Source organism: Cyprinodon tularosa, unplaced genomic scaffold (genome assembly GCF_016077235.1).
Source record: "Cyprinodon tularosa strain WSP-4 unplaced genomic scaffold, ASM1607723v1 ctg116, whole genome shotgun sequence".
NCBI lineage: Eukaryota > Metazoa > Chordata > Actinopteri > Cyprinodontiformes > Cyprinodontidae > Cyprinodon > Cyprinodon tularosa.
Window position 1 is genome coordinate 161,314 of NW_024037959.1, and position 24,070 is coordinate 185,383.

General features: G+C 36.6%; 1 protein-coding gene across 4 annotated transcripts in view; it reads right to left on the reverse strand.

The window, feature by feature from the left end:
• tasp1 (taspase, threonine aspartase, 1) overlaps positions 1–17,650 on the reverse strand; it is a 31,974-nt gene extending 14,324 nt beyond the window's left edge. For 2 of the 4 annotated variants that reach the window (XR_005282604.1, XM_038306673.1), the window contains exons 1-10: positions 17,455–17,650; positions 16,807–17,002; positions 16,453–16,520; positions 14,608–14,676; positions 14,306–14,426; positions 13,022–13,106; positions 12,867–12,946; positions 12,610–12,716; positions 8,152–8,271; positions 4,995–5,073 (exon numbers count right to left, since the gene is read on the reverse strand). Coding sequence is in view for 3 of the 4 variants with exons in the window: in XM_038306673.1 (XP_038162601.1) it covers positions 4,995–5,073; positions 8,152–8,271; positions 12,610–12,716; positions 12,867–12,946; positions 13,022–13,106; positions 14,306–14,426; positions 14,608–14,676; positions 16,453–16,520; positions 16,807–16,930 (853 nt within the window). In the remaining variant the exon portion in view is untranslated. Of the gene's footprint in view, positions 1–4,994; positions 5,074–8,151; positions 8,272–12,609; positions 12,717–12,866; positions 12,947–13,021; positions 13,107–14,305; positions 14,427–14,607; positions 14,677–16,452; positions 16,521–16,806; positions 17,003–17,399 lie in introns of all 4 variants that reach the window. The other 2 variants (XM_038306686.1, XM_038306677.1) reach the window with 2 other exon arrangements.
• Between the last annotated feature and the right edge of the window lie 6,420 nt (positions 17,651–24,070).

Consider the following 24,070-nt stretch of genomic DNA (forward strand, 5'->3'; position numbering starts at 1 on the left):
ATTAAAAGTAAAATAATTAGCCAACCTTATCACTGTCTGTAAGCTACTAACAAGGTAAGGAAAGCATCAGATGAGCTACCTGAGAAACTAACGATACGTTTCCCCACTTTAAAACGAAACAAACATGGCGGTTCCGCGCCATGTTAATTTGTTTTGACAAAAGTTGCATGTTACGACTTTTTTCACTTCACAAAGCGCAGGCTATTTTAATTATTGTGATCAATTTGCGCCCTCAATCCCGGCGCATGCGCGCTTCATTTGCAGTCTGGACGCTGAGAGTAAACATCCTGCGGCTCTGACAGCAGCGCTGAGAGGGACTCCTGCGGGAGCGGGAGAACGGGGTTGGGACGGGGGAGGCGCCCCACGGCAGAGTAGGAACGATACATGCTTTCACGTAAGAGTCTCCAAAAGCCGCCAGTGACACCGTAAAAATTCTCCAGATTTGTCGCTAGTCGCTTTTTTGAAAAATAGTCTCTGGAGGGGTCTGAAAAGTCGCTGAGTTGGCAGCACTGCACCTGCGGCGCTGACTCGCTCTGCCGTATTTTTTTTTCTTCCCCCGTTTCAGTCAAGTGGATGTGATGACGGCGGCGGCGGATGACGCATTAATCGCACGACAAAACTAATCGATGATGAAATTCGTTGCCAACGCTTTTAAAAGTTGATTTTTATCGATTTTATCGATTCGTTGTTGCAGCCCTAGATGAAAGCAAATTAGACAAAAAACTTACTAATTAGTTTTAGATGGCTCAGACAAAGGCCACTCTAACCATAAATGTCTAAAAGTGACAGTTTCAGGCTTTCACAGTTTTCCAAGAGTTTGTCCCAGATTAATACAGCAGTCAAAGAAACCTATAGAGCTTTTTCACAGACATTTCTGCATCAAGACTAACTTAAATCACTTCCTTTTAAAAAATAAAAAAAAAAACTCACAGGCCTTTAAAATATAGAATTAAGCATCTTAGATTGCATTCAGATTCTTTAGAGCTCATTTTTTTAACTTTGGTCTTATAGAAAATAACAGTCATGACTACATTACAATGTGGGTTTTTGATGCAATCTGATATTTCATGGTGTGGTTGGTCATACTATATGTAATAGAATTAAATACAACCTCTTCTGACTTCTTTCTAAACAGTTTAAGCCCCAAAGCGATCCCCATGCAAGAATTAAGACTAAAGACAAATAGCAGCAGTTTAGCAGACACAGTTACTGCTGAGGCAATGACGTAAAGTTCGGATTAAGTCCAACGTGACCATTTAGACGGAGGAGGCCTTTAAAACTATCCGAAACGCATCTGATTAAGTGCCACCATATATCTTTTTATATAAAACATATTTCTTTTGCTTTACAATGGCAACACACCAGTATCTAAGACATGCAAACTGTGATTTTTTGTTTCTGGGATTGAAATCTTCTCAACCCACTAAGCCCATTTCTTTTCTTCACCTTGGTAGCCTCAAAATTCTACCAGTGGTATATCTAGAACATAAGTGCATATCGATAAAAAAAAAAATTTGGATAATAATTCAAATATCCCAAAAAGACCAGAACAAGTTTGTGTTTATCAAATCATAGGAAATCTGTGAAGAGAGACGTTTTAAACAACCTTAAAGTTGCTTTGACATTTTAATGTCAATTTCAGTGTCCACATTTTGATTTGAGTGACCAGAAATGTTTCTAAAAGCTTAGATTCTTCCTTTCAGCCAGCTGACCTGCAGTGAAAAGGAATATAAGGACGACAGCCATCGCTGCTTTCCTTTCCAAAGTGTAGCCGGAGACAAATTCAGTTGTAAGAGTTTGCAAAGCATTGCACATGTACTATCTTATACTTCTACCAAAGTGAAGGCAGAAAAAAAAAAGAAACTCAATTGAAAACTTAGACCTTAGAAGCAGAAGTACTAAGATTGAGATGACTACTTTTTCCTGTATCAAAATCACACCCACTGAATGCTAACAAAACATGATCGAAAGGGAAGGCTTCTGTTTAGAGAGAAAAATGAATAGCATTCTGAAAGTGAAAATAAAACCCAACTGACGACAGAGCGCTTGTGAAACTCATAAAGGCAGAGAGAAAAATAAAGACTCATTGTTTCTGTAAATACAAATTAAAGCTCTCATAAAGCATCAGGTTACTACAACAGAACAAAAAGGAGGTTAGCAACTATACAAACCAAGTGCCTGGAGGAATTTCCAGGTCTTTTTTGTAAAAAAAAGGGGCTGCATTTCACCAGAGATCATCAAGGTGGCCCAAAGAGCTGAACAAAGATTTCAGAGAGGAAATTTGCAACAGAGCTGATGCCTCAATGACCACAGCAAAGTAAAGACCAGATGAAGCAGTAAAACTATGAGCCAGATGAGCCACATATTACAAATCAGACTGAAATGCGAAAGGGGAGCAGAAGGTAGAAAAGGAGGCGAAATAAATTGTTGCTTTTTGTTAAGTAGAAAAAAAAAAGAGTGACATGAAGGTTAAGGATCGCGCTCCTCGTGTCATACTAAAAAAAATATTGTTTTTTCTGTTTCTTTTGATGGAAATGCCTTTCAAGTGAAGAAAAAAATTAAAAACAGGCATTGTGCTGGAGCCCACACTGTGCTTTTCAAAATCGTAAGACTGGCTTTGTGTTGGTTACATCAAAGCTAAGAAGCCACAATATAGTAGGACAGGGTGAGGCGGAAATATGTACAGGGAGAGGCATATGCACTTAATCTACTGAGATAACAGGAAGGAAAGAAAAAACAGACCTTTACTAACACTGTGCTCTGAGCCTGTGGGAAATGCAACATGTACCTGAAAAGCATCTAATGCCACTAACTTTAACAAGCAGACAGAAGCAAGTAAAACATCTGCCATCTTCTTTGATTTACCAGGAAATGGTACACAAACCAGATTTCAGGAAACCCACCATGATCCGCCCGTTACAGCAGCAGCAGCCAAAATACAGCTTTAGTCTTTAGGACAAAATTTATTATAAGAAAAAGCTGCAGGGTGAAATACTCAAATATGTTTAAATGTTGCTTAGAGCAGCTTTATTTTCATTTTTATTTTAAAGCAACTGAACAACTGCAATTAATATAGAATAGAATAGAAAATCCCTATATTGCCCCTTAATGGGGAAATTGTGGTGTTACAGCAGCATTACAGCAAATGTGTTCTCACAAATATGAACCTTAAAAGTGTATAAAAATAACAGAAAAAGTGGCAGAGTTAGAAAATAAACAAAATAAAATACTGTACAGTGCTTTTATAAATATAATTACTGTGCAGTCATCTGAAGAAGAAATAATCAATATACAGCTGTGGACATTTTTACAGTAGTGGATATGTAACACCAGAGATGTGCAAAATAAAATAGTTTAATATTATAATATAATTAAATAATAATCAAATAATTTCTATATGATATTAAATACTAATTTCACAATCCAGTTTATTTAGTGCATTCATCCGAACATAGCAGAAACTGAAGAACATTAAGCTCAAGCCCGTCTGATCTGCATTGTGATGCATTAGGCCGCAGATCCACATCAAAAGCTTTCCAACATTCCCCAGAAGCTATGCTGCAGACATCTCCACATCTTAAAAGAAGACACATTCAACGGTTTCTCTACAGCAAAATTTAAAACTAGGCACCATACAGCTGGTTCTAAAAGCTCAAAAGAAGAGCAATTTCAGGTGAAACCCTAAGCTGGGGCTGCGTGCGATGAATTAATGGAGAGCGTATTCATTCCTATAGTTTCTTAACTTCTGACCTTTCTTTAGGTTTTTAGTCTCTCTACACACAGAGAAAGCAACAAGTGAACAAAAACCAGTTTCTGCCAACTTAGTAATGTGTTTCAAGGTAGAAAACCTGATAATTTAATCACATTTCTAGGCTGTTTCTGAGTATTATATCAGCCAAAAGGATATGAGAAGTACACTATGGATGTTTTTAGCCGATATCAAATTTTTTTTTAGAAAACATCCCTAAACTACACCCAATGGTTTTCAGTAAGGCCTAGAAGGTTGCAAACGGCTTAACGCTGAATGAAAAAAGGCACACCTTCATCCATCCATCCATCCATCTTTTTCCGCTTATCCGGGGTCGGGTCGTGGGGGTAGTAGTTTCAGTAGGGAGGCCCAGACATCTCTCTCCCCAGCCACTTGGGTGAGCTCCACCAGGGGAACCCCAAGGCATTCCCAGGCCAGCTGAGAAACATAGTCCCTCCACCGTTTCCTGGGTCTCCCCCTGGGCCTCCTCCTGGTGGGACATGACCGGAACAGCTCACCAGGGAGGCATCCAGGCATCCTAACCATATGCCAGAGCCACCTGAGCTGGCTCCTTTCAACGTGGAGGAGCAGCGGCTCTATTCTGAATCCTCCCCGGATTACTGAGCTCCTCACCCTATCTCTGAGGGAGAGTCTAGACACACTATGGAGTACTGCTACTACTTCATGTAGTAGTTTGTTTTCAACCCTCAGTGAGACACATACAGAAAGGCATAATCTAAAGCCTTTCAGGAACTGTGGAGAAACCAGACCCTTCAAACGTCTAAGTCCGATTGTTCTGGTGCAATCGCTGTGGTTACATCTACGTGGACAAATGACTACACCAGAGACTATTTGATTGATGTTATGGTCTAAATGTAGATAACTATTGATAGTGAGTTTTCCATTACAACATTCCACTCACACCAGTTCTCATTATGTCTTACAGCAGGTGTCCCATGTTAATGTCACTGAAAGTCCAAAGAGCTTTAGAATACACCTGGCATGCAGCTGGCCGACCAAAAAGAGGACTACGGCATCTCAATCAGCTCAGGAAGTGACTGATGAGAATCACTCAACAGGGAGAGTTAGAGGTAATCGGGAGGCACTGCAAAGATTTATTTTTCGGTCTTGACTCACTTTGTTGATTTATTTCATGATGTAAGCCCCTTTTAAAGAGCACTAGCACAAAACTGTTGTAGATGAAATCCCATAATTATAAAGAAACAGAAAGAACAGGAGGTTATACCTGAGGTACTCACTGCTGTAGAGTAAGAGTTCATGTTAAAGGAGTTTTCAGCCCAGCAGCCACATCCATAATGAGCAGCCTAGAATTACAAAAAGGAGAAATAAATATGCTGTTTTGCTTGATTAACATGAATAGAAAAATATTGACCGTTGTAAAAAAAAAAAAATGAGAAAGGAGCGGTGGAGTATTTATTTCAAACTAATTAGCAGCATCCCAGAATCTGGGCTGGTTGCTTCACTGCACAGGTGGTAATTCAGTTAAAGACAGAGAATGCTGCTATCTTCATCCTTCAGAGCCCCATGTTGGAGACATTTTCCAGTGGTGCTTCTTTTAAGGAAAAGCCAGGACTTCTTGTAATTGGCTCAAAGTGACACAATGATCACACACACATTTACGATCACAACGAGTAAAAAAAGCTATTTAGTATGTTGGTAATTTGATCTTCAGCAGGAAGTCTTGTTAATTTTGGCAACATTCATCAAAAAACCAGAAGTTTATTTGGGTTATTACATCTGGTTGCGGCAGTGATGGACTAACATCATAAGGAGTGGACAGAAACAGAAAGCTGTGGAATTTTAGTGGTAACAGCTGTTTGCTTATTCCTCCAAACTGCTTCCAGCTTTTCAAAGGTGCATTGATCAGTAACATTTCTGAGACTATGAGACATTAAAAATGTAAACCAACTTGTTCCAGGACATCTACAAGGATGCACTTGGTGGAGGGGACCAGTAGAGCTGCTTATTCTAATCTTTAAGAGAATACATTTATTATAATAAAAATTATTTGATCAAACTTCACGTAGGTGGCAACCCTTAACTTTTCTTTCCATCTTTCAGTGTAAGGTAGACATTTTTCAGTAAGAGATCTAAGACAATATTGTTGACCCCTTCTATTATTTTACACTTTAAAAGCACAGATCTATGACTTGTCAGTCTGACGTCAATCCTTCAAATCCTTTGTTCCAGATTATATAAATATATATTTCAATGTTGTTGTTGCCCATAAATCTTAAAAGGGCAAGATAATGGGCTAAAATCTGTTTTTGCAATTCACAGTTTTATGAAATAGGAGATAGAAACTTGGCTACAAAGTTCTGCTCGGTGCATCACTACTTCAGAGTTCTCCAAAAAGAACATTAGTGTACTAGTACTAGAGTGATAGTTTGCCAATGAACCCAGTATAAACAAAGAGCAGGCTTGTTGGGATATTCTGCTCTGGAAACATAAATCAAAGACATAAATTTGGCGACTGTCGACATCAAAAGCAGCGTTTTAGAGAAGATTATTATACCAAGTTCAATGAGGAAAATGTTCTGCTTTACTGCCCTAGGGACCAGCGCTGGCAGATTTAGCAATGAATTAGGCATCATATCAAAAGCAGGCATGTTTTACAGAGTATAAACTGAAAGGGATGTTATTAATCAGAAGTATATGCAAAATAACATTCATTAAAACATTCCAAAAAATAAGGACAGGGCTAGTTTGAGTGTACATCTGATTTATAGGTCAAATGAGCAGGACAGTTTCAATAAGAAATGATCTGTAAGATAAGACAAGCAAAGGAACAACATGGATCTATTTGAATGGCAGCTTTAAGCCTCTTTCCCACTGAAATCAGCTGGATAACCCGGGTTTTTTATACACGGGTCAATCCGCTATAATTTCCCATTTGGCTCCCTTCCCATTGGCAAAAAAAAAAATGAGTCTAACCTGCGCTGGAAAACCGCATCGTCTCTGTCCCCCCACTGCTGCGTGTCTGGTGGTGCTATCAAACTGGTTTAGTACTGACGATTTTACCAGTGTGACAGAAATCAGGGAAGTAAACAATGGAGAGCAACATCGAAGGAAGCCAGGGCGTAGTAAGTGTGCTTTATTGTTTCATTCTTTTGTCCCTCTGAATCTCTGTCCAGCTCTGCACCATGTTTATCGAATGCAAGCAGAGTTATTTTGGTTTGTTATATCACACGTAACTGGCGAGGTATGTTGACGTCCATATGTTGTACTCAATGAAAAATAAAAAATTAGCGGGTCGAACTGGATCTGATGTTCACATTTGGGCGTATTTAATAATTTTATTCCGGCTCGCTTGCCGAGTCATTTGACCCGGGTCAATGAGTCGTTCCCACTGCCACCAGAACCCGAGTGTTCCAAAGGTTTAAACGGGTTTTGGGGCTAGTAGGAAAGGGGTATATATTTTTTTTTTAAATCATAGATATATTTCAACTATTAGAGATAAAATTGAGGGGGGAAAAAATCCAGGAAATAATATTGTAGGATTTTAAAACATTTTTTTATTTATTTATTTTTTTTAACCAGCCACTATTTGTGGGAGAAAATGTCCACCCTAGTTAGATAGGACCTTTATTTATAGTGCCTTTGACCTTTATCCATGCCTCTCAGCCTTTCCCGCTTTTCTTACAACACAACCACAAACTTTCAAGTATTTTCTCTAGATTTCATATGACACAAAACACCATTGTTTCAAAATAATATCTAAAATATTTTGTATTTTGCATTCAGTTCCCTTTTATCTTATGTGAATAGGGTTTATTGAACGCGACTGAGCAAATTCTTCCCATTATGAAGCATAGTAATGGGAGCATCATGCTGTTGGAATGGTGCTCTTGAAGAGGGAAATTAAATGTAGTTAATAACCTGATAAGGGCTACAAAAAAAATGACAACACAGGGGCACTGGATCCTCTACCACCAATTCTCAACATATTTCAAGAGCTAAATTTAGATGGTTTACAAAAAGCATAGAAAGGTTATTCAACTGAAAGATATATATACTTTACAGAATCTTTGGAAAGGCTTGAAAATTACTATTTCCAGACACTCTCAATAAGCTTGAGCTAGAAATGTATACTCCTAGATTTGATAGAGACATACCCGGAAAGAAGTGCAGCTGTTATTCCAGCAAAAGATGGCTCTACAAAACAAAAAACATGTATTGTGTTTACTTAGAGTCACGCACTACTTTATGTTGGTCAAATATATAAAATACATGGATGTTTGTGGTTGTGGCATAACAGAATGGGAAAAAATTTTTATATGAAAGCTTTTGAAAGGACAGTGCAACTTTCTAGGTGGTGGGTTAACTTTTTAAATGTAGAGAAAACAAACAATAAAAGTATCACCAGAGTAGACCATCCATACCTGGCCAACCCTGCCGGGATGTTTCATTGCTAGGCCTCCGCTGGACACAGCTGCAGCCACATTCCCTTCTGAGTCGATCACAACAGCTCCAACTGTGTCAAGGCACCCTGAACCGTTTTCCTACATCAAACCAGGAAAGAATAACAAATTGCACACTTTAAAAAAAACATACGCATAATCAAAAATTGCCCAGAAAAAAAAAAAAAAAAAACATTAAGAGACTGCCAAAAATAAAAACTGGGTTTGATCACTTACAAAAAAAAAAGTCAAGGAAACCATAAATTGACGAATTCCCTTTTTCTCCTCCTTCATCTTTAATAAAAAATCATCAGCTGTAATTTTAATCGGTTTTCTTTCCCTGATTGCAGTTCATTTTAGAAGTGATTTGCTTGTGAACACAAGTCCGGAGTGGATGATAAATAATATTCTGGATCTTAATGATGCAAACTGGCATCATAACGAATAATCACCATTCCACATTCACCAGCACTGAATACTTAAACATTAAATAAAAGGGAGGAGGAAAAAAAAAAACAATACAATATGGGCTTTTCTTTTCCATGCTCTCTTAAATCACACATGTCTCTGTGGTTCTAAGTCCAAAAGGGGCCCAAGCCAAATTGGCTATGCTAACTACTGTCCGTTACAGAATCGCTTTTCATTTCTACCATAAATGTTTGCTGCAAAACATTAGGAAATTACAGTTATGTAAATAAGTTGGAGAGTCTTTACATTTTTTTACTTTACACCATCAGTACACAGGTGTTTCTTCTGCCATGAATTAAAAGGGGGGAAGGGAAAGATTTTATTACTTGGCAACAAGTCAGAGAGGCATAAAAAGAACATTGTGCCTAGAATTAAAAACAGGCCGGCATAACATACTGTTATACTCAGCCTTGACTCTGATACCTTATTATATAAAATCTGTTTGCTTTTGTTTTTTGTTCCCTACTAAATGTCAGTGTATCTCAATTGCAGAGTTAAAACCAAGTATAATTTATCCATGGCATCAAATAATCACAAATTAATCTTCAAGTAGGTCACGCATTATGGCAAAGAAAAACAAGCATTCCCTTTGTGCCTATTAAGAATAACAACCATTTGACACAAAGATTTATCACTGAATCATTGGTGGCTTGAATAAACAAGTAGGCCATAAAAGCTGTTTGCTTTCTTTTGGATTAAACATTTTCTAAGTAAAATATGATCTAGATCTACCAAAGCAAAACACGATTAAAAAGACATACCATTGAAGTTTGCATAACTCATGTTTACAGACATTTAACAACATTTGTATGTGATCCAAAATAAACGTTCCAACCCTCTTCTATCCCGCTTCCAATGGAAGGGAGTTAACAAGAGAATGGTACATGCTAACAGATAAGCCTGTCAAAATAATAAATTCTGCTGAAAAAATATATTCTCACCCTTAATCAAAATACTGTCGTTTAAAAAACCAATATAAACTAATTTTATGACATCTGCTTAATAATGCAAGTATTCTCTCTCAAAAATCGATAGAATAAAAATTTTAAAACATTTTGCTCATTTTAAATACTCCAAATAAGTCAGCTTTACAATAAATAAACTGGACTCACATTCTCTGGTAACATAAATGCAAATAAATAAAAATGAAACAAAACTATAAAACAATAAAATAGATATGAAAACTACAAAATCAGAACAATAAATAAAATGGATTGCGAAGTTACTTTGAACAAAGATGTCAAACTAAATATAAATCGTTACACTAAGACAGGAAAAATGGGAGAAACTGTGTGAAAAAGTGAAAACTAACAAAAAAAAGTGTTCAGTTTAAATAAGGAAAGATTCATCAAACAGGACGTGTGAAAGGTATGTTTTTCGAGGAGTGTCAGATACTTGCAACATATTTAGAACGTCTTTATTTCAAAGAAATTAAAGGCCGGCACCTCTCTGGAGATTAGGCAAACAACACTGTGGTTATGCAATATTTTGCACTGCACTTTGTGTAATTTGGTTGTTTATTAAACATTTCATTGATTGTGGACTGTAGGGAAGGCGGACTTCGTCCCAATGGCTTTAGTTTTGTTTTTTTTTGTTTTTTGACACATCAGGGAAAACTCCATTAGGTGACTATGGTTTAGATGTAGATGCAGGTTTGTTTTAGTGCAGCGTTGTTTCTACTTGTTCAATAATAAATGTGACATACCTGCTCCAGCAGGTTTAATGGTCTTTTTGGTCTTTCAGCGTTCAAGACATTCCAGCAGTGACTTAATGTAGTTTTCATCTTTCTTTTTGAGAAATATCTAAATCTTCTGGGAAATTAAGTATCGAAATTCATCTAAAATGAATTAATTGATGGCTGGTATTCTTGCACTTATGCACCCCCAGAAAAAAAAAAAAACTTAAATCCTTGAACCCTGGTTGTGGAGAGGCATACAAAACAATAGCCAACCCACTTTGCCTACTGTCATAGGTGGAGTGGCTATTTGTTTGTCAATCAAACATTTTGCGTACATGCCCTACTACGTTATATATGTAGGCTTCAAGCGTAACGGTCCGCAATCACGCTGAAGCAAGAAGTACTCCTACGCTTATTTGCTGCTGTGGCTTTTTTTGAGATATTTGTTCACTCTTTTGCTTAAATTTGAGCATCATTGGCCAAAAGGAATTCTGTCTAACCTAACCAGTAAAGAAAGTATTTTTTAGATATAGTTGAAAAGAGGCGAGAAAGTGGGAGAAAACGGAGCCGGCTAACTGTGTGTTTAGGAATTTTTTTCAGAGATGGTGTACCCTGAAGGGTCTGAAAACGGATGCTTTGGTCCCAAAACTTCTGCTGGTCAGGTAAATTACATTTACTTCTGCAGTAAGTACTGTATTTTTTTAAACATGCAGCAGCAAGAACACCAACAAATTTGAAATTTAACTTGCAGTGATAACGGCGGTGTTATGCTGAGAAAAACCTGCCTGCCAAGAATTGCCTTCCCTATCATGGGAGGGCCTATCGCCCTAAACTTTCACACATTGATGAGAAAACGGATTGATGAATGAAAAGGGAACTTTCTAATATATTCTTAATGTTTTCATATTTCTTATGCATTCTTTATCAAAATTACCAGCGGAGGAGTTTCCAGTGTAGAGAACTTTTGCAAAGAACGGGGCACTGCACTGCAAAAAATCTAAATCTAGATAACTTAACTTTTTCTTAAAATTAGTGCATTTGTTCTTGAATTGAGGAGTTAAAAGAGACATTTTGCCAATGGAACAAGACAATTTACACTTAAAATAGGAAAACACAATTCCATTGTCTTATTTCAAGTGCATATTATCTAATTATCTTAGTTTAAGACTAAAACTACTCATTCCATTGGCAAACTATCTCATTTACCTACTCAAATTAAGGGTGAATACACTTAATTTAAAAATGTTTTACTTATTTCTAGATCGTTTTTGCAGTGTGATGCATGCACACAATTAAAAAATACACAAACAGCAATTGGACACACAGCATCCTCTTTCCTTCCTTTAAGTCAAGAGGAAGCAAATATAGTTTAAAAAAAAGGAGTTCCGAGAACAAAGCCCTGTGGCATCCCACATTGCATAGCATATGACGGTACAGCTGTAACTCATCTAAATGATCCTTCAAAATACCTTTCATTAAAAGGATTCTAAATGATTAACCTTTGATTTTGTCTTTCACCATTTTAATTCTGTTGTTTCTTTTTGTTTAAAAGACCTGTCAGCAACTATTGTATTGCTAGATTTATACAAAATTATTTTTATTTAAATAAAGTTGTTAGGAAATTAGACAAGCATCTCTCAAAAGCAATGGTGACATCCCATAATTAAATCCTGTACAGGAGACACTCCTGATACTACCTGGACTCTATTAAGATATCCTTAAGCTTCTTCATAGAAACGTATTCTTTCTTTTTTGGAGGGTAAATGTTTGAAATGGGGGCCATTTTATCGTTAGTTGAACAATTTCAAGGCAAGCCTTTTCGATGAGCATGTTTCCTGAGAGGTAAATAATTTCATTCCAATCCTTTTTAAAGCAACCACCCTGCTCTTCCAATTTAGTCAGTATTAGAGCAAGATTAACTGCCTGGATCCTGAACAAACAAAAAGATCATTAAAATGGATCCAGCCACTCATTATGTAGGAGGGCCAATTATGATTCAAATTAGGTTTATGTCATTAAGTTCATCTAAATTAACTCTCACTAAATTTGAAAATAATTGCATTTCATCCAATAGCTCCTGAAAGCAACCAAAGATTTAATGCAGAATAGCTCCAAGAAGAATAAAAAAAAACAAGGTTTGTGTCACAATCAGAACGTCTCTCCACCAACAGGCCAACTTTTTTCTGTCAGGGAGGGGGATTCAGATTTTAATTTTGATGGACAATATAAATATATTGAATAAAATGCTGGAAGAGAACAGACCCTTACTGTATATGCTAACAAATAAAACTCACGTTTTCACTCGATTGTCGTCTCTTCTTTGTCTGGTTTTGTCCTGCATCCATTTTCTCTGCCAGCTCCATCCTTCGCTTATTCCTCTTGTATGCAGATAAACTGAACTCTGGATGTGACAAAATAGGGCCCAATTGCATCCATATGAAGGAAAGCAAATCTTTTATCTTGCGAACTTCAAGTTAACGTTTTTTTTTTTTTTTTTTTTTACTATAAACAAAATCTTTATTTTTCATTTGATTATCTCAACAACACTCACTTGTTGCCATATTCTCCGAAGGACATGGAGGTATTCCGTGGCTTACTGCCCAATCATGGGCCCCTCGCCCCACCAAAAAGCTGCAAAAAGGTAGCAAAATTAACAAAAAGAAAGCTGTGACAAGGCACTCATTAATTAGGAGCCTTGATAGTCACCAGGGTGGTATTCTGCCCGCTGAGAGCTTCCCCTTCTGTGCTTCAATCAGGAGACAGTTTGCAACTAAAACTGGGTTTTTTATCCCTGGGGGAAGAAGAAGAAGAAAAAAAAAAAAGACATTTACAATATGATATTAATTCAAGCACTACATTACGGTTTAATGCAGTCATTTAGCTATAAGGTTTTGAAAAATAGTTAATACCTCCTTAATTTTTCCCCTTTTAAAAACCACAAACTATAAAGTACTTTTTGACATAAACTACCTAAAATAGTGACCAGATGAAGATGATGTCTCCAAATCACCCTAAACACCATGTGACAGTGAAGCTAAATATTGGTGAAAGAATTATACTTTGATTCTACAATAAGAGGAAAGCTTCCCAGCATGTATGGGAAAAGAAGACTTGTTAGTGGCTGTTAAACGCTTTGGAACGCTCTTCTTCTGCAAAAAGAACTCTAAACATTTAGCAGAGGACAATAAATTATTTGTTCTGATCAAAACATATCTATTTTTCTCAATGCCCCAACCCGGGCCTGGTTTAAACTTGAATAGAGAATAGCTGAGAAAATTAAAAAGAAAAAATGTCTTCTAACACTATCCAATCTGTCAGCTCTTTTTCACATCCCCATAAAATATTTGAAGTTTGCTTGTAACGTAACAGAATAATAAAAAATAAAAAAAGTTTCAGGGGTGCGAACAGCCTAGGCAGGGAATATAAATCAAAGTAGAAGCAAAAGTACAAAAGCACACAATGTATAGAATAAATTTAAATATGTGTCAAACGAAATTCTCAAAAACGCATTAGCAGATGTGTTGAATTGCACATTTTGTCCCCATTGTTCCACTTGAACACCTGTGAAGGCTATAAAGGTGGCGGTCTTTCTAAAACACATCTTGCTGAAATCAGAATCCTTATGAAACACACACGCTGGCAAGTATTCGCTGGTAAAACAAATAATCATTTAATAATAAGTTAGTTGACATCATGCAAGACGTAATGAAAACAATCTGTTGTCTTCTGAGCTAAATTTTAGATTCACTGTAGTTTGGAATTAATTAGAAGTTTTGGTCCAAAAAAAATCCTGTATTCAAAATTCAGAAGGAAACAAAGCTGAGCGAATACTGATTTATTAACGGTCAAAGGTAATTAGTTGTACTAAAAATGTAACATCAATGTTAAAACCCAGAAGCAGCAAAACAGTATAAACTGCTGCAGTTGCTGTGTGATATTAGAGTATATCAAACACATATCATAATTTAAGTGCAGAAATGCAAAACTCACCACTAATGGCTCCGACTGCACCAAAATGAAGCGACTTCCCATCCATGATGCTTGCATCGCACTCAATTTCCCCCGACAGATTCAGGTTGGAGCCCATGCCAGCGTTTGTAAAAGGAGAATCCTGACAGCAATTAAAATAAGCAGAAGTAGTAAATATAAAAAAAAAAAAAATCGTATCAGGAAAATAATTTTCTTTTCTAAGAAAATATGCCAACAGCGTTCACCCTTTTTGAAATCTGCTAATAAAAACTCAACATTAAACGTACCATTTTGAACAATAAAATACTTTTTATCCAACCAACCTCTAGTTCTACAAGCGCAGCGGTCACGGCCTCCATAGCAAGTGCCCCTGCTCTCAGCTGGTCCACAGCCTGAAAAAGACAACAATTAAGGACAATGGACAGTTCCCACTGCACCCATTCAGCGTGTGTAACATCATGATCCTAGCTAATGGAGAATATGCAAAGAAACAGCTATGTTTGGTTTGTATTTCCAAGAATTGCCTGGATGGAAGGCATGGCAGACATATCAATCTTAACAGAATTCCATTATTGGAAATTCTCTTATACTCTTTAAATGACGGACATAACTTTGCCCCAGAATGCTCTCACAACAAAAACAAGAAAGCATGCAAGTAGCACAGTCCAAGCAAATCCTTAGCTGCACAGAAAATATGTTATATAAGTGAGAGAGTTTAAAGCATCTGATAAAATCCCAGTGGGGAAAATAATGCTTTATTGCTTAACTTTCAAATGACAACTGATTATACTTTACCTTTATGACTTAGTAGTTGGTGGGCCAAGGCTATGAAATTGTGACACTATCATAACCTTAGGCAAATATTTCAGGATCACTGTTCTATAATTCAAAATTCCATTTCTGACATGTCTGAATTAAATAAAAAAGGCTGGATAATTTTCAATGATTGCTGAATTGTGGTCTGATCTTTAGCATAACCTCTATAGTCAGTTCATTTTAATTGTCAATGAAAACTTAGATCATGGTTGACCTGCCGTAATTTCTCTCCCTCTCAGGCTCTCATTCCCCTTTAAGTGCATGTTCATATTCAGCAATTTCGTCACCTATAGAAATTGTTACCTGCACAAAGTCTCAACAGAAATGACAAGCATAAAAAAGGAGAATTGGTGACCAGCACAATCATCAAGCTGTCTGTCTCAGTAACAAAATTATATTTGTTTCATTAAAGCCTGATGCTAAAGTAAGCTTGAACTAAAATAAATTAAATATAATTATAATACTGTCTGTATTAATAATTAATTATTGTTCACCTCTACTTCTTGACATTATTTTAAATGTTGCGACTGCAAATGCTGAAACTGTGGTCTTAAGTGTCACATTTGGTCTGTGAAGTTTTGATTGTGATTACCTTTGATCCCTGATTAATGATACATCATCAAGGGGGCTGTTGATTGTTAATTCCATGATTCTATGATGTTGAAAGAAACAACATTTAAAGTTTTCTTCTATGATTAATATCCTGGTCATGAGCTGATATTAATGGGTTTGTTTAAAGGTGACAGTGAAAACGTCACCTTTTCAGGGGGAATTGTTAGGATATGTATCGTTGAAGATGTGTGAGTTTATCACACCCTGGTCGGGCAGCCTGTTGCGCATCAGAACTGACGTTTTAATCTAATTAGGACAATATCTCTGTCTGGATATACACTTATAATCTTCACTCTGTTTACGTGGCAAAGATTTGGAAATGAAGTGAGAGCAGTGTCCTATTTTGATAAGGCTGGCGCCACGGATGTCTAATCATCTGCTAACGTGTATGATGTAAAATATGATGATGTGGCAGACTGGAGATGTATAAAATGCCCTTTTAACTATAAATCAGGGCCATTTCCTGAGAGGTGAGCCCAGAGGTGAGCAGCTGCCATTCTGTAACCCTAAGCAATTTCTCTGATCAGAGTAAGATTACAATTTCTATTAAAATCTGTTGTCATTTCTCCTGGTTATTTAATACATATAAGTTATGAAAGGTTATTTAAAGTTTTTCCCACATGATCACTTTTCAGGGAAAAGAACTGGAGAGAAAAGAGCATCAGGGTGCATACGCAGAGCCTATCTTTAACAATCTCATTTCATTAAAGAACCATCTAAGCCTTGCAAAGTAAACTTACCCGCTGGCAGGCTCTTTTACACACATGTTTATACTCCTTTGCCTTAGATTCAGAGTGGTATCCTGCTCCTGGAAGCCAGGAATAGAAAAATATAATTATTATAGGGAAATCACTTAATTATGTGTTATAGCTCAGGGACAGCATGCATTAAAACATAAAAAAAACAACATAATTTAATAAAAGGGGGTGCAAATAAAAATAAAAAACTATGTATGAGCATATATAAAATAAAATTAATCAAATAGGAAGGACAAAAAGAAATAGTAGAAGAATTGTGAAGTGAATGAAAAAATATGCAAATTACAGCATGTAAAAGACCTTTGGAGATATTATGATGATGATGAGGGAACTTACCAGCATGCACCAGAACAAATCCACCAGAACATTTTAGCATTTGACTCCTGCAAGCTTCCTGTTGGGAGTTGGTGGTCACAGATGAAGGCTGCTGCTCTTCAGCACAATTAATTGAACTTTCCATAACCTCGACATAACTTCACAAGCCTACCATTTTCTGTCACGGAGCCTTAACAGAATCATTTCTGAAGCATACCTGCAAAGAAGCAATATTTCTCTAAAAACATGAGCAAAAATAGCATTTTGCAGCATTGCTGATGTTGCACTGAGCCTTTGAAAGAAGATATGGGGATTGACAGCTCAATTGATATTTGCTTTAAATATTCAGTGTAAACGGTCTTCAAAATAATTAATACAATCTTAATCTGTATTTGACTGATCCAGTTGAAATATATACTTATAATTTGCAAAATAAAATCTAAAAACATATTTTCAGACATAAATGCATTTTATCGGGACGTTTATGAGCTTTTAATGTTTCAAACACATACACGATGTGTTGTCATACCGACTGCCGGTTTTTGCGTTACATTCTGGTATTTAGGGTAAAAATAAACTATATGTTTTTTCAAACTTTGACAAGTTGTTCTTACTGTAGCGAGTTAGCCAAAAGCTTGCTAACACAACAACAAGATCCTTCCGACTTACAGTTCTTCCTCCTCTCATATCTGCGAGACAGCTGGTTCCTACCCTTCAGTTTACCAGACAATGAGCATAAACACCCGAACAGTAGCCTCTTCTCATCATTTCATTAAGAAACTTTCTTTTCAGACTTTTTTTTTTTGGTCCCACAACAAACCAAAGCTAGTTAGCTGAAGTAGGCTGAAGTACTTCCGGGTTCCCGGTTGCTAAGGAAGTGACGTCTTCAAACATTGGGGACACGTGGACGTAAGGGCGCAAAAACTAATGGGGAAAACTGTGTAAAACTAAGTAAGAAAACAACAAACAAAAGGTTAAGAAATATTCTATTACGAGATGTTATTTTTTCACCAGCTTGTATATTTTATTGGTCCAACACTTATAAATATAAATGTGAAGTGGACTTGGTTGCTCCTTAAAAAAATACTTAATAAACAATACCCGTAAGATTTTTTTTTATGACTATGACCTGGATGACTGAGAACCTTCATCAGCAATACCCGTAAGAGAAATTTCTTATAAAATTATTCATAATGTTTATCATGTTAAAGCATTTTGATAAAAAGATATAAATGAGATTTGGACCCAATGTAAACTTTTTGTTAAAAAATAATGAAGAAAAGCTTATTCATCGTTACTTGTTTGGGAGAGAGAAATGTGAACTTGTCAAAACAGGATTTTTATATGTTATACTTTATTTCATTATTTATGGTAAATATCATATTCACACCTCCAAATATTTACAACAAAAAACTAATTTCCAGATTTTATTATCTTCTATTGATATCTATATAGAATCCCAAAGTTTAGTTCAAATGCTAAAGCCATGCAATATAACTGCCCTTAAAGAATTATTATAACCCTCATGCATAGATTAGATTTTGACATTTTAAAATAATAGTTATGTTCGGTAAAGTCCTTTGTTGTTTGTAATTATTAATGTTCTATATTGTTCATGTATATTCTTTTTTTGCAATAAAAAAACTGTGTAATACTAAATTTCACACAGACGATACAAACAAAAGGATCTACGATCTATATATATATATATATATATATATATATATATATATATATATATATATATATATACACATATACACGATAGATAGATAGATTCTAATACGAATACATTTTAATATACATGTGCTTGTATATTAATGTTCCCTTGTGTTTGCAAATCTAAAGCTTAATGGTGCTAAAATCTTATGTAACTGAATCTGTAGTTTAAAGAGAGTGCAAAGAACTGTTTCATATTGACGACTGATGGAAAGCATTGTCTCAACAATAGAGCTGTCAGCTGAAGCTATGCAAAGGAAGTTCCTTCAAAGAACTAAGTCCAAGTCTAGCAAAAGATCACTGCATGAAAACTGAGATTTTCGTCCCCGTAAACCCCCGTAAACTCCCGCAGATCTGCCTGATTTTCGTCAGTTTCCGACAATTTGCAACCCGTGCTTGTCCGCGTTTGTCGTGCCACAAATTGTCGGAAACGTACCATGACGTATGTGGAGAGCGATCAGCTGTACTAATGGCCCTAATTAGCATATTAATGCAGCAAACCCGCGCGGCTGGCCAGGTCTGGCTTGAATAACCTACTCAGTATTGGCTGAAACCACTATTCTCAAACAAATGAAATCGCTCGTGATTGGCAGCAAAACCACACGTGGCCACGCCAGGCTTTAATTTTCTTACTGAGTATTGGACGGAACCACTTCTTTTTAAACAAGTAAAGTCGCTCGTGATTGGTTGGCATATATATATATATTTACATATATATATTCATTCATTCATATATATATATATATATTTATTCATATATATATATATATTTATTCATTCATATATATATTTATTCATTCATATATTTATTCATTCATATATTTATTCATTCATATATTTATTCATTCATATGCTGTGTATTTATATTATGCTACACTACTACACAATTATTATGCTACCATCAAGGACATGAATGAATTTATACAGGAAATGAAGATTTGCCAGGAAGCTGTTTATGCAAAGAAAGAGCTTTATTAAAACACACACACAACTATATACAACGCGTATCCAAACACATGCGTTTCTAAAAATTACAACTCCGTGAACGGTCCGTTTGCTTCCTCGGGGTTGGAGGTAACAGGCAGCATTCCCTCCGAGGCAGGTCCGATGTGCAGACGCCTACTGTGCGTGGCCCTGTACTTCGGCATCGCTTCTAACCGGGACTGCAGCTTAACACAGAGTTCAGTGAGATCCGGCCTACGAAATGGCGGCGACCGTACAATCCATCCAGAGACACCGCCGACGACGCCATCTTCTTCGTCGGACATGAGGTCGACGGTGGCGGACTTCCAGAGTTCCACTTCCTCATCTGCCAGCACACTCTGCCTCGCCTTCAGCAGCTGAAAAAAAAACAATGAATCAGCGCACTGCATATGGACACAACACATCTATCAATGCACCTGAAAAATAGTCACCAAATAAAGTCTTACCCTCTTTCTTCTGGCCCGACTCCGAGCAGATTGCCTGGCAGCCTCCGCACGCAGCGTGTTGGCTAGCAGCGTGTATCTGAAGCTCCTGCGTACCGTCTCATAATACGTCTTACAGGCAGCTGGAAAACAATTAAATGAGAGTGGTATGAATAAAAAAAAAAAATCAAACGCAAGTCACAGTAACAAGGAAGGAGAAAACATTAAAACAAGTCACTTACACACAATGTCGTCTTTATCAACATCGTGCAAATCTGGACTTGCCGAGATGGCTCCGAGCAAATAGGAGGTCACCGCCTCATTGTGAGGCGACTGTAGTCTGTGAAAAAAAAAAAAAGTACAGCTATGGTCGGTATTTATCCGTATCCATGTCCTTTTACCGCAGAATGAAAGCATATTCTTTAAACCTTACCCCTGCTCCGGTTCATAGCGCCTGCAATTAGTCTCCGAGTTGTTAAGACGGCATACTGCTTCCTGTGAATCACAAAAAATACACTTTAATAAAGCTTTAGGCTAGGCTGCTTTTAGCTTACCTAGCTAGGCTAGGTTGTCTTTAGCTTGCCTAGCTAAGCTAGGCTGCTTTTAGCATAGCTACCAGTAATCGAACATATATTTACCGCTAGCGTGGCGTTGTGCACCCGTCTTCTCTTCCTCGAGTTCGTATATCCCGCAAAGTTGCTCGACTGCAGAGCCGCCATCTTGTCCTCTATGGACTGCAACCTGGAGTGCATCGAATTCTCCAGCTGAGTGAGGCGCTCATTCATGTCGGCAGTATGCTGGGTAGTCCGCTGATAGCAATCAGCAGTTTCTTCTTGTCAGTCTGCGGGCTGGCCGAAAGTTGTGGACTAAGAGCAGTTGGAGGCGAGTTGAACGCGAGACGTCGTGCAGCCATTGTTCACGTAACAACAAAATACAAGCACGGTAACTGGAGATGAAGTTCTGAGTAAAGTAACACAAACATGTCTGCTAATATGCTGGTCTCGCGAGTAGTCATAGTGCACAAAAGCTCACACGTGATTGGACGATGGGGCCGAAGGCTCATCAGGCTCCTCCAATCACATACGACGTCATTGTTATACGGAAGGACTCGCAAGAAGAGCTCGCGTCGCTCCATTCTGGAAGGTGGCGGTAATGCACCTATAAATTGTTTGCAATTGCAATTGTTTGTCTCCATAAGATTGAATTTGAGCAGGTGGACATTAGAGATAATAAATGCAACAACAAGTTTTTGAATCAATATTCTATAAATAATATGTACCCAGGAAGAACAAAAAGCACAGCTCTCTTACAAAATTTTAAGAAATCTATGATAGTCAAAATTAGGACAAATTATTTGAAATTCCCAATTCCTCCTAAATATAAAGAATTACAATTTAAAATAATAAATAACATATAGCCTTCAAATGAGTTTTTAAGAGAGAGATTTAAGTTTAATGTTGAGAATTGTGGCTTTTGTACAACTCAATTGGAAACAACTGAACATCTTTTTTATGAATGTAAAGAAGTATTAAACTTATGGGATCAACTTCGAACCTTTCTGTCTTCTAAAACAATAAATTTAGATTTTATTTCCTGGCAAAACATTCAATTCGGTTTATCCATTAAAGAAAAAATTTTTTGAATTTTTTATCAATATTCTAATAATTGTAACAAAGTATTATATCCATAAATGTCGCTATGCAAAATGCTCCGTCTCAATCTCTGCTCTCAAAAATTAACTTTCCCTTTTCAAAAGATGTCTGAGAAAGATGCAGAATTTAAATGCAATTAAATTGTTTGAGTTAATTGAAGAATTTCAGTTGGTAGTCCCCACTAATTAATTTACTTTAACTACTATTATTATTTTATTTATTTTTATTTATTTTATTTTATACTTTGTTCAAGCCTGTGCATTTAACTTTATTTTTGAAAAGCAGGAGTTGTGATATTTCTTCTTGTATTGAAATATTTGTTATTGACTTGTTATTTGAGATTGTTATTGTTTTCTTATATATTCAATAACAAAAAAAAAAAGAAAAAAAAGTAGAAATCTAAAAAAAAAAAAATAACCATTACAGCCAACTGATTCTGACTAAAACTAATTTTTGAAGTAAATTATTTTGTGTATTTTTTTTACATAACATTTGCATACACAGTAATCTAGCGTACTTTAATTAAATAAATCAATTCAAGCTAAAATGTAAGAGTCTATAATTAGGCTATACTGAGCCTGATCTATTTCTACCATCTATTTGGGGGATATTTATTGCCACACTTTGGGCCACTTAAAACCAATTTAGCATGCTGACCTATGTCCTTATGACCACAGTGTACCAATCTTCTGATGGCTACTTCCAACAGGATAATGCGCCATGTTATAAAGTGAATCATCTCAGAATCATTTCTTGAAACTTTTCCACTGAGCATATTGACAGACAACATTTTATTTTTTATCTTAAATGCAAATTTAAAAAAAAAATAATTACTGCTCTAAATGTATTGCTCTGTCAGCTAAAGATCTGTTTTGGTCTCTATACTTTAATTAAATAAATCAATTCAAGCTAAAATGTAAGAGGCTATAATGAGCCTGATCTCTTTGTATCAGAGATTTTCTTACCCAGAAAGATGTCACTTGGGGTAAAACCCCCCCTGCAACCCTGGTTTGCATCTGTATAGCTCACAGCATGTTCATTTACATGTTAAAGCCTCCCCTAGAATTCCATGGGGGGGAGGCATGGGGGGAACACTGCCTAAGAAATTCCACGTCAATTTCTGACAATTTACGGGAGTTTTCGGCGAAGCCTGCAAATTGCCGTAAACTGCCGCTAACCTGAAGTTCCACGACAATCTACAGTGCCGTATATTGACGAAAATCCCACTTTTCATGCAGTGGATGTCATCTGTATCCAGTCAGCTGTATCTGGATTTTGGAGAAAGAACAAAAACAAAAAAATAAGAAGGGGAACAAAATAAGACACCCCACACCCCCTCCCGCCAAGAAAAAAAAGGCATCAGGACTGGAAGAACTGAAATCAATGCACAACAGATCAACATGAAAGGCAAGTGTGCAAAAATTTGAAGTCTGTAAGAAGAAATACCTGAGGGAAACATGTAGGTAACCGTAAACCATTATTAGCTACTTAAATAAAACAAAGTTACACTGACAAGCGGCCAGTGACTCTGAATTGTTGAATGGAAGCAGCATCCAATGAGGAATTGTGGATCTGAGCCATCCAATATCCTCCTGAGACCCCAAAAAATTAACTTTCCTCTAAATCATTTTTTTATGTTATTTCCCATCAATCCAGACCTAAATGAACACCTTAAAATTTAGCTTGTCCACTGTAGTGGAAAACAGGAGGATTTTAGTCTGAAACGCAAACTGAATTTATTGAAATATAGAATAAATGGTTCATTTATGGAGAACTTTTAAGACACTTTTCTTATTCCTTTCATCTAAAGTAGATGTTACTGAATTCTTCTCTTCAGATTTTAACCTACCTGCAGCATTTCTTCCTATAAGAGTGCTGGATTTTTAAAAGAAAAAAGAATTAATGACATGGTAATCTAATTATACAATTTGGCAGATTACAAGGTCAGGTTGGTTTACAAGGCTCCATCCTTTAACAATAGTCATGAAACACTTAATAATAATATGAAATAATTAATCTGTATGTATGCTCTGATTAAGTTGCCTCTGTAAATATCAATATCTCTGTAAATGATTTGGCTAATGCGCTCTAAATTGGTACTATATAACTAAACTAAATTCAGAATCTGTTTAAAGCTGTAACAGAAAATTGTTCAGAGACAGGAAATCAAGCATAATTCACATATTTCTCCTGAAAAAATACTTAATGAAGATGTATATCTCAAACTAAGTCTTTCCTGGAAGAAATTGACATGAAGCCCTATGTTGAGTTATTGATTTGATTTCTGGGACCTTTTTTTGTTCTTTAGGTCAAGAGAAATTCTTACCGTTGGGTGGTTGCTAGGCAACGCTACCTTTTACCTTTTGGAATGTTCTAGTTAATGTCACCGTGTTTTGACTGTTAAGACCACCCCCCCCCCCCCCCCCCCCCCCCCCCCCCCCCCCCGTGTGATGACTGTTAAGACCCCGCCCCCGTGTGATGTCAGAAGAATATTTAGAATGTTCTGAC